This window comes from Vipera berus (assembly GCF_964194415.1).
Source record: "Vipera berus genome assembly, chromosome: 12".
Lineage (NCBI taxonomy): Eukaryota > Metazoa > Chordata > Lepidosauria > Squamata > Viperidae > Vipera > Vipera berus.
The window spans coordinates 13,973,445-13,984,891 of record NC_138215.1 but is presented as its reverse complement, the minus strand read 5'-3'; the positions used below and the strand labels follow the sequence as shown (position 1 = coordinate 13,984,891).

At 41.8% G+C, this 11,447-nt stretch overlaps 1 protein-coding gene across 1 annotated transcript in view; it reads right to left on the bottom strand.

The window, feature by feature from the left end:
- Window positions 1-267: 267 nt before the first annotated feature.
- The window catches only part of HOMER2 (homer scaffold protein 2), a 63,070-nt gene continuing 51,890 nt past the window's right edge, over window positions 268-11,447 (bottom strand). Inside the window, exons 4-9 of the mRNA XM_081337328.1 lie at window positions 11,278-11,370; window positions 9,370-9,509; window positions 7,753-7,909; window positions 7,157-7,267; window positions 3,270-3,350; window positions 268-2,427 (exon numbers count right to left, since the gene is read on the bottom strand). Of these exons, the coding sequence (XP_081193454.1) occupies window positions 2,239-2,427; window positions 3,270-3,350; window positions 7,157-7,267; window positions 7,753-7,909; window positions 9,370-9,509; window positions 11,278-11,370 (771 nt within the window). The 3' untranslated portion in view covers window positions 268-2,238. The remainder of the gene's footprint in view (window positions 2,428-3,269; window positions 3,351-7,156; window positions 7,268-7,752; window positions 7,910-9,369; window positions 9,510-11,277; window positions 11,371-11,447) is intronic.

Below are 11,447 nucleotides of genomic sequence, written 5' to 3'. Positions count from 1 at the left end.
AGAACAATGGAAGCATTCCATGCTTATGGCATCCTATGCACGCAAGCATGTACAAAATGATCCTAGTAGGATTCAAACACAGCTTTAGCAACGTGGAAGCCATAAAATCAAAGGAGATTTGACTGACCTAGAACAGGGGTAGGGAACCTTGGTTCTTTTATGACTTGTGGGCTTCAATACCCAGAATTCCTGAACCAGCCATACTGACTCAGGAATTCTGGGAGTTGAAGTCCACAAGTCATAAAAGAGCCAAGGTTCCCTACCCCTCACCTAAAACATTAGACTGACCGAGCACATTCAAGGACCCTCTGACTTCTGTATCAAGGGCACAAGAGCTAATTTCATAGATATGGCGGTATGAAGGATGGACTTAATCGTTTAGGACTGTGGATTCATATATATGACCAAAATCAGGGCAATGCTTCAAAATCTCTCTAAAGCAGCACAGGGATCTTTGCATATTTCTTAGTTTGAGGCTGTACTCTACCCTGGGATCCTTTTGTCTTCTCTCCTTTTTCTACGATGAAGAACTTTTTTTGAACAGATGAAGAAAGCTACTTTGTTTTCACTCCGCAATGAGCAATACCAGCCCCTACTCGTTTGGATTTATGAAGCAGGGTTTGCAAACCCAGAGGCCAAAGCTTCAAAATAGGTTGGCATCTTCCCTTTGGAGCAAGGGTCCCCAACCCCTGGTCCGTGGACCGGAACTGGTCCGTGGCATGCAAACCAGCGAAGCCTGCATCCACGAGATGCAGGCAGCACACAAAACCACGCCCCCTCTGGTCCGTGGAAAAACCTCTCTCCATGGAACCGGTCCCTGGTGCCCAAAAGGTTGGGGACCTCTGATCTAGGACAATGCAGATCTATGCTTAATTGCAAGGATACTGTCTGATTTTGCTGATGGTAGGACTAGGTTTTAAGATGAAAGCTAGCTCTGGAAACTGAACAGAATCAGTTTATTCTTTGCTCATAGCCATCAAATCCTACATGTTTATACTATTACACCTAGAAATGTTCAAATCTCATATCTTCTCACCCCGTTTATTAGGCCACCACATAAAACCCAATAATTTTTTTTGTTGTTGTTAAATAAAACCTCATCCAGAATTATGGTAGTACTTTGAACCATATGCACTACCCAGTACTCAATTTACCACCTTATTTTACCTGGCTCCTATCATTTTGTTGCTCTGATGTTTATTATATATATTGTAGATCATCACAAGTAAATCTACTTGTTACAAGCCAGGCAGATCATGAATGTTTTAAAATAAATGCATCTATCCCGAATACAAAAATTCTGCACCAACCTCTTGTGACAGACAGTGGCTACTGGGCTACTCCCGTAGAGTACCTTTTGGTCCCACCATCATTATTTGGGGTGAGATGTGTTAAAAGAAGTCCAATTTCTCTATAGTGTAATAGCTAACGTATCATCCACATTTTTAGAAAAACTCACCAAGGGCATCATAAAGTGCACATTCATTCTGCCAAAAGTGACAGGGGAACCGTCACTTAATACGTTGCAATAAAAAAAGGGGGTCGGTGGGTGGGTTTAAGTGCACATGGAACATGGCAAATCCTCTAGAAAAAGGCATCACAGGTATTTCAAGGAGGAGGAGGAAAAAGAGAAGAAAAGAAGAAAGAGAAGGAGGAGGAGGGGGAAGAGGAAGAGGAGGAGAAGGAGAAGAGGAGGAGGAGGAGGGGAGCTACCTTGTGGTTGCTCCTAAAATCTCTGTTCCATCTTCACTGCTGCCTGCACCATAAAATGAGGCATAAATTGGCAGCAGCTGAGCATTTTGGAAATGCTATAGTTGCAACAGGCCTTAAATCAAAATCTCCATACAACACCCACTGCAACTGCAACTTTACATTAAGGTAAATTGAGGTCCAGATCTCCCGAGACAAGAGAACTCCCCCTCTTTGTTTACAAACCCAGAATGGGCGAGAACAGTAAGATCTAAAAAATAAATAAATTGTCACCTCTTTCTTAAAGAAAAGAAGGAAGAAGCAAGGAGTAATTTTTAGAACGGGGAAAAAAAGAAGTGAAAAACAAAAGACTTTAGCCTCTATGTACAAATCACATTGTAAGGAAGAACACCCATCTTTTCACTTTTGGTAGAAACATATACCTAGATTTAAAACACATATACACATACACACACACACACACACACACACACACACGCACACACACGCACGCCAAATATTTTGGGGTGGGGAAAATGTTGCTGTCCCTTAATTGTCGACACCCAGCTTGGAGAGTCCTTGCCGAAAATCTTGCAATTCATCTATCTTTCCATCTAGGACATCTAAAAAAGTCTGCAGCTCTGTCTTCAGGTAATTCTGCCTGTGTTTGCTCTCTTCTACTTCCGTCCTTAAAGCTTTGACTTTCTCTTCAAGGTCTTTATTCCTCTTCTCAGCCACCTGGCAAGACAGAAAGAAAGTTTGAAGCGACCCCCTCATATACTGCAACTCGGCTATCACGTCTCCCTTAGTCCTTCTTTTCATTCGACTAGACCAAGGGTAGGCAACCTTGGCTCTTTTATGACTCGTGGACTTCAATTCCCAGAATTCCTGAGCCAGCCAGGCTGGCTCAGGAATTCTGGGAGTTAAAGTCCATGAGTCATAAAAGAGCCAAGGTTGCCTACCCCTGGACGAGACATACCCGATTCCTGTTAACTGTTCTTCGTATGCTATATAGTGGTATATCGTACCACTGATGATTAGACATTACCTTGTGAGTTTGGCGGTTTGTGTGATTTCCATTCAAAACGGGAAGAACGTTTTCAAATCATGAATGGGAAGAACAGCTTATATGTATAAATAAGGTGAACCACCAGCAGCCACAACTTCTTGTAGAGGTGAGGAATCTGTAACCCTCTAGAGCAGGGGTCTTCAAACTTGGCCCTTTTATGACTTGTGGACTTCAACTCCCAGAATTCCTCAGCCAGGCACTGCTTCATTATATGTCATTCATCAAGATATTGATGAATGACAAGCAACCACCAGCAGCCACAACCAGTAGGGCCAATGGTGGGGGATGATGGGAATTATAGCTCAGCAATGCCTAAGGCACTATCCGCTCTCAATCCTTATCCCTGGAATTGGCTTCACTAAGAGCCAATTTCACGCTCCTGACTTATATCAGAATGAATCATTGGCCCTGTCTCCTGCCCATAAGAAAAAAAAGATATTGGCTGTAGGTTTGAAGCAATCTTTTATTTAAGCCGCAAAGTGTTTTACCAAGGACTAATAACTATTCATACCTGCAATTTCTGAGAAACCGTTTCACATTCTGTCATGAGCTGAGGTATAATTTCACCCTGTTTCCGTAGATCTTCCAATTCCTAGAGAAATGTGAATGCCATGAAATTATAATCATATACATCCTCACCTTCCCACTTTCTTAAATATATATTGAAAATATTAGAAAAAAGCATTGGCACCTGAGCGTTTGGGGAACTTTCCACTGTCGAAGGAAATGAATCATTAAAATGTTAACTTAAGGGGAAAACATGTCTTATTGCTGTGCTTTACTGCAAACGTAGCAATAATTTCAACATTTAATGATACCTTCTGCTTTAATAAATAGTCCAAATACATAGATATGTTTATACATTAAAAGGTTGTGTTACCCTTGGGCGGTGCGAGGGAAGAGAATATATTAAAATAGCAACATCCACTATGAGAAAAGACTTCGATACAAAATAGGATGATTCTTAGCCTTCAAGGCAACATCCTGAAGAAGAAAACCAGACTAGTTGGGGAAGGGGTTTCATTAAATAGCTCCTCCATCACCAATGGGACAGTTTTGGGATGGACTGGTTCCAGAGAAGCTCTTCCTAAAAATAGCAAATCAGCACCAGCCAAGAGAACAGCGCCAACTAGCTAACAGGGGAGTAATGAGCATTATAACTGCAAGACAGAAGATAGCATTTTTAAATAGCTGGGGAATATATATTTTTTCCCATTTGTTTATATTCTGCCTTTATTATTTTTATAAACTACTCAAGACAGCTAATATCTCCAACATAACTTCCTCCTCCTACTTGCCCCATGGCAACAGTCCTACGTGGTGGGTTGGGCAGAAAGAGAGAGGCTGGCCCAAAATGAGCCCATTGGTTTTGATGGGTACAGTGGGACTAGAACTCATGGTCTCCTGGTGACTGAGTCAAAGTCACCCAGCTGGCTTTCATGGCTAAGGCAGGACTAGAACTCACAGTCTCCTGGTGATTGGTCCAAGGTCACCGAGCTGGCTTTCATGGCTAAGGCGGGACTAGAATTCATAGTGTCCTGGTCTTTTGGTAATTGGCCCAAGGTCACTCAACTGGCTTTAATGGCTAAGGCAGGACTAGAACTCACAGTCTCCTGGTGATTGGCCCAGGATCACTCATCTGGCTTTAATGGCTAAGGCAGGACTATAACTCACAGTCTCCTGGTGATTGGCCCAGGGTCACTCAGCTGGCTTTAATGGCTAAGGCAGGACTAGAACTCACAGTCTCCTGGTGATTGGCCCAAGATCACTCAGCATGGCTAAGATGGGACTAGAACTCACAGTCTCTGGATTTCCAGCCTAATGTCTTAATGACTAGGTCAAACTGGTATTCTTTTCAGTGGCCACTGTGGGCGGGGAATAATGAAGCAAATTGGGTAGAGCAAGGATTTCTTGATTTAGCAAAGGTGGCATTTTCATAAGCCTATATTGCTGCTTATTAATCTCTACAGGGCTCTGCTTCCTGTAAGAGGGGATTTTGGGTGTAAAGGGGGGAACTCAGAAACCCCCCATTGTTTCCCATCTTGTCTTCAAGGCATACCCATTCCACAACAGCATATAAAAGAATAGTCTGCAGCTGAAGAGGAAAAGCAATGGTTTTTTTTTCTCTCTCTCTCTCCTTCTGGCCTTGCATCCCCACTCAGAAAATTTCCAAAGGTGCTCCTTCCCCCCCCCCCCGTCTCACACTTTCCGAGGGGAATTCACACCGGGGCTTCCGTCTTGCAAAGGCAAAATTAGATTTTCGTCTAGCACTCGCTGGGGCTTGCTAACCCCAGGGTGCTGCTGGCAAAGTCTCGCCAACAAATGAAAAGGCAGCTCGTCCTATTCACAAGTCTGGAGAGTTACGAAATACTATTATGAGTGCTATTGCCCGTGGAGAAGGCTGGGTGAAAAAGGCTTGTTTTTTTTTTCCTTTTTCCTTTGAGGCTTATGGGCAGAAGACGTTTGAATCTGGGCGTCAACCTCTATTAGTCTGAACTGATTGGGTGTACAGGAAGTCCTCGACGTACGGCAAGAATCTGACCTGCTAATGGTCAAGGCAAATTGGTACCAGATAAAGAGTCAATGAACATCATTTGTTAATCTTTTCTGGCATTATACCTAATAAGAAAAGTTCAGGTTTAAAATCAACATGTTCTCCTAATATTTTTTTCTAACCAAGCATGTATCTTTTTCCAATAAGCTTATATTTGATTTTACATGTGACTACAGCAGCAAGAATAACCTTTGTGCAATACCAGAGGAAGAAATAAACAGAAAAATACTGGAATACACTGAGATGGACAGATTAACTATGAGATTGAAAGATAAAGAAGAAACAGACTTGGGATTTATTTTATCAATGGTTAGAGGAAAGAATGAAGGATTAGGAATTGAATATGTATTAGCATTGTTAAACCCAGACAGCACGTTGGTTGAAAAATTAATACATGTATGTAAGAGAAAAATAATAAAATCTTTATACTAAAAAAAAGAGTCAATGAACTTCAAGGGGAGCTGGACTTAGATCTCTTTTGGGAGCGTAGGGGCTCCAGACTGATGATGTGCTTGACCCCACCCTCAGGCTCAGCCTGGTCATCTCCTACAGGAGGGTGACCAGCAGAAGAACAAATCCAGGTTGTAAGTACCCCTAGGCCAGACATGTCAAACACAAGGCCCGGGGGCCGGATTCGGCCCGCGAAGTGGTTTCATGTGGCCCGCGAAGCCATCCTGGAAACAGTGAGGGAACGGCCCCCACTGCCTTGGCCCTGGCCCAGAGACCCTCCTTCTGCCAGAGACCCTCAGATCTGTCCCACTCCTGCCCAGGCCCCCATAGGCACCCTTGATGCGAACCATGTAGAGCTGGCCACACCCACCCAGTAGGCCATATGCACTTTAGCCACACCCACCCAGTAGGCCACGCCCACCCTGGCCATACCCACCCAGCCCCCTGAGGGCAACCGCAATGCTGATGCGGCCCTCAATGAAATTGAGTTTGACACCCCTGCCCTAGGCAGATTCATCATAATTTTAAACAGTCATTAAGCAACCATCATACGTCAAGGAGTACCTGTATACCAAAGCCCCTCTCTCTCTCTCTCTCTCTCTCTCTCTCTCTCTCTCTCTCTCTCTCTCTCTCTCTTACTGGAAGGCTATGAGTCAGTAATTCACTCTCTTAACCAAAGCTACCTCACAGGATGGGAGAGCAAATATGCCTTTTCTGAGCTTCTAAAGGCAAAAGTAAAACAGAAATGAGTGAACAAATGCCTGAATGAGGATGACCCAATGCAGTAATTCTTTCCCCTTGCATCTCTATCTTCCCAAAGATTCATCTTGACCAAGCATGCAACTGATAGCTCTTCCTTTCCATTCACAGCTTTCAATCGATCAGAATAGAGCTGGAAGGGACCTCGGAGGTCTTCTAGTCCAACCCCCTGCTCAAGCAGGAGACCCTATACCATTCCAGACAAGTAGCTGTCCAGTCTCTTCTTAAAAGCCTCCAGTGATGGAGCACCCACAACTTCTGGAAGCCAGCTGTTCCACTGGTTAATTGTCCTCACTGTCAAGAACTTTCTCCTTAATTCCAGGTTGCTTCTCTCCTTGATTAGTTTCCGTCCATTGTTTCTTGTCCTACCTTCTGGTGCTTTGGAAAATAAATTGAGCCCCTCCTCTTTGTGGCAGCCCCTCAAATACTGGAACACTGCTATCACATCACCCCCTAGTCTTTCTCTTCTCCAGACTAGCCATGCCCAAATCTTGCAACTGCTCTTCATGTTTTAGTCTCCAGGCCTTTAATCACCTTAGTTGCTCTTCTCTGCACGGTTTCCAAAGTCTCAACATCTTTCCTGTAATGTAGTGACTAAAATTGGATGCAGTATTCCAGGTGTGGCCTTTACCTACCAACTCTTTATCCTGAAGTTCCGTTTCCAGCTCCTGAAGACGCCTGCTAAGCTGTGCGTTCCGATCGCGCTCCTTATCAATTTCAGTGCACTGTTCTTCCAGCTCCTCAATCTTAAAGAAAGAAAACACATGACCTCTTTAACTTTGTACCTGAAGTAGACTCTGTATCTCCCTTCTTACAATGAGTCCTGATGGCACAGTGGTTAGAACGCAGTATAGCAGGCAAACTCTGCCCATAGCCTGGAGTTTAAGCCTGACGGAGCTCAAGGTTGACCCAGATTCCATCCTTTCGAGGTCAGTAAAATGAGGACCCAGACGGCTGGGGCCAAGATGCTGACATTTGTAAACTGCTCAGAGAGTGCTCTAAAGCGCTAGGGGGCGGTATATAAGTCTAAATGCTATTGCTATTGCTAATGAAAAAGTTATCATTACCCATTCAATTTCGATGGACACCTGAAGAAAAGCAACCTCCATCTTTAAAGAGTTTTAAGCTCTTCACCCTCAACAGATTTAATGAGGGTCTTAGCCATAATAGCAAAAAAACAACAACACCAAAAAAAACACCCCAGATGCTTTCATTTTATGGCATCCCATACCTTGATCCGCAGTTGATCATTTTCGTCTTTACAAATGGAAAACTGCTTTTTCCAGTGTTCTATGCTGGCTGCCGATTCCTGGAGAGCCATTGTGAGTCTTGCATTGCTCTCTCTAAGCGTCTGCAGTTCTGTTTCCCATTTCTTCACATTGGAGGTACTAAGGAAGGCAAAATACACATAAGCACTCTTGAAATTTGTCAGTGCAAGCTTAATTGTGATTTGTCTTTTTTTTTCAAAAGGAGCAAAAAAAGAACAACGCCCCCTCCCTCTTCCACCTTGGATTCTTCAGGGTACACAAAATAAATTACATCGCCATTAGGTTCCTCGCTTTGTTGCATTCCTACACTCTTGCAAATTAAAAGAGGGCACAGTCATGATTATTTAATATTGTTTAGTCCTCTCAAGCTGCAAAAAGAATCAGCATTATCCAAACATGTCTACAATTTGCTTTATGCATTGTAAATTATTTTACATACTTCTGGTTGAAAAGAATTCTCGTGAAAGAGGTATATAAATGTGCCCTAAACTTGTATAAATCTGGTATGAAGCGAAATGTGTGAATCTGTTCGGTATGTAAGACATGACTCTTCTCCCAGGACAAAAATTGAAAACAAATTGAAAAAAATTGCTATGTTGGGTTTGTCTAGCACCAGATGTAGCCACCAGATGCTGGATGTTCTTTGGTCCTCAAAAGCTCTTAGAAGAAGCAGAAGCTTTTATAATTCAAAACATGATCACATCATAGAGTTACAGTTATAACTATCTCCCTACAACGGCGGCATCGGAAGCAAAAATGGATACGATCCAATTGCACCGTTTTGTTTGATTTTTAGGATCGCACCATTTATCCATCCCCGCAGAGGGAAATGTCTTCTCTGCATAGTAGAACTTGCAAAAATGGCTAGCTTGATTTGCTTGATCAGGGATAGAAAAACTACAACTATTTTTATGAAAGACTGAAAATCTTTTTTGCATTTCTTTTTGGTGAAGATGGAGAAGAATGAACTGGAGATTTCTGGATTTATCAATTAAAAGGGAATGCATATGGGGAAAAGAGAACTACATTATGTAATTTTGACAGAGGAAAATGAGATTGATGGTCTATAAGTGCAATAAAATCACTTCTTTAAATATTTTTTCCTTTGTTATAGCTTTTTTTCCTTCCTTCCTTCCTTCCTTCCTTCCTTCCTTCCTTCCTTCCTTCCTTCCTTCCTTCCTTTCTTTCTTCCTTCCTTCCCATGTTCCTCTTTTAGCTTTGCAAAACATTTCTTCACTAAAATATTTTTATTTATTTATTAAATTGATATACCACCCTTCTCGCTAGTCGGACGACTCTTACGTCCACATTAAAAAGAAGGAAATACACTCTTGTTCAGTAAAATTCAAGGAATGTACTCTCAGCCCAGAAGCAACCAGGTCAACAATGAAAAACATCACCATCATCGTACTCTTCATTTTTAAGTTTACAAAAGAGAAAAGAACATGTCCTTAAACAGAGGACAAATTTGCTGCTGCAAAGAGTAGTCGCCTTCTCCCTCTTTTTTTCCCTCTTAATGCTGCCACATCTTGTCACAAGAGTCACCCATAGTTCATGCCATGACATGAAGATTGCGTCACCTCTGGGCCAGAGCAATCTTAAGTTTGTCGTTTTCCATTTTTAGCTGCGCGTCAGCCGGACCCCCATGTGAGGCTTTTTCATCATCCGTTCCATTCACACTGGACGCTCGAGTAGAACACGGAGTTTCACGGCCAGATTCCTGCATGGGGAGATTTCAAGAGGGCAAGAAGAACCATCAAAACGGAGGCATTCCGCTTCTTGGTGTGTTAAATAATAATAATAATAATAATAATAATAATAATAATAATAATAATAATAATAATAATAATAATAATGATGATGATGATGATGATGATGATGATGATGATGATGATGATGATGTATGCAAAACATACAATAGCACCTCTTATCATCTTTGGAGTGAGCCCAGTTCTCACCCTCAAGATCCACACCCTCCCGCTATTCCGGAAAAATCTTCAGTATTAAATGTTAATCCTTAAAATACTTTTTTTTAAAAAAAATACCTTATTACTTATTGAAAATATTTAAAATTTTTAAAATCTTCATTATTAAATTGATATGCTGCCCATTTCACTGTCAAGCAAGCCTGGACGGCTTACAAAACATTGTAAAAGCATATGTAAACCGATGAAAAAAATTCAAACATTCAACAGTAAGAATAAAAGCATTGAAAATGAACAGAAAGCTACATTTTAAAAAGGGGCCAGCGCATAAACTAACTAACTAACCACCTTTAGGGTAGTTGCCCTCATCGGGGTCCAAGTCTAGATGGCAAAGCCAGGTTTTCAGGTACTTTCACACACACACACACACACACACACAAACATGTTATTAAGTGTTTGTTAAGTATTTAGAACACCTTGCTAGGCCCCAAACATGGGACAAATCTTATTTCCTGTTTCAGCCTAACCCAAGGCCATCCACAGGCAGTGATCACAGTCGTGACAGCTCATATTTGTGTAAATATTTTTGGATTGCTAACAAAGAATTAAAGGGAGACTGATATGCATTTCAAACTTATTTGTTCTCATCAGTCAGCCATACCCTTCTGAGATTCGAACCTGGGCTGATTGCACATTAGGCAGTTGTTTTAACCTCTCTCTCTCTATATATATATATTCATGCCAGCTCAGAGCCCAAAACAAAAAGAGTGTCAGGTGTTGTTGTTTTTTTAAATAAAATAAAATAAAAATCCTAGTATGTAAAGAAATGCAAATGAGAAGGGAAGAGGAGGACAAATTGAGAATCTTTTTCTCAGGAAATGTTAACTTTTTTTTTTTAATACGGGGAGAGTTAAATCTGAGCTGGGAGGATTAAAACGCTTCAATATGATCCCCTCTTTGTAGTCAAAAGCAACCGTGTTCTTCCTGTGATTTTTTACATGCCAATAAAGGAGAATATTTGTAGCTCGGGGTTGAAACGAGGGGTCCTTGGAGTTCTCTGAGCCTGGTGTTTTTTGTTTTTTTTTGCTGATGTTTTCTTGCTAGTTTGGCTAATAAAACATCTGCAAGAAAACAAGCAAGCTCAGAGGGCACCAAGGCCCCCGATTTTTTACATATGTCATAGTATCACCTTCAGTTCTGACCTCCAGAAGCCAAAGACTGCATTCACAAACAGAGCAGTAAATCACAATTTGATGATGAAAGAACACTGTAGCCCGATGTTTAAAATCAGCCAATCTACAGGAAATCTATTTTTTTTCTCAGCCAATGCTTTATTTTAAATTATTAAAATGTATTTCAAGCTCTTCAAGCTTTCAGTCAAAAGCCGGTCTTGCCTTTTGCAAGCTTGATACGACAAATCAGTCATTCCCGCATCCTTGAATAGAGAGCAGAAAACAGAATCAGAATACAGCTGGAAGGGACCTCGGAGGTCTTCTAGTCCAGCCCCCTGCTCAAGCAGGAGACCCCCGTATCCTTTCAGACAGGTGTCAGATCATGACTTACTTGTGAATGGTTACTGGAAGTTTCCATTTTTTCTTGTGACCGGTCTCTGGCTAGTCGGGCGGCTTCTTTCACCTCCTGAAATTTCTCAGCAAACTAAAAATGGGAACACAAGGACCAAAACATTGCCTTAATTTTGAGATTCTATCTAGAGCAGGCATGTCAAACACAAG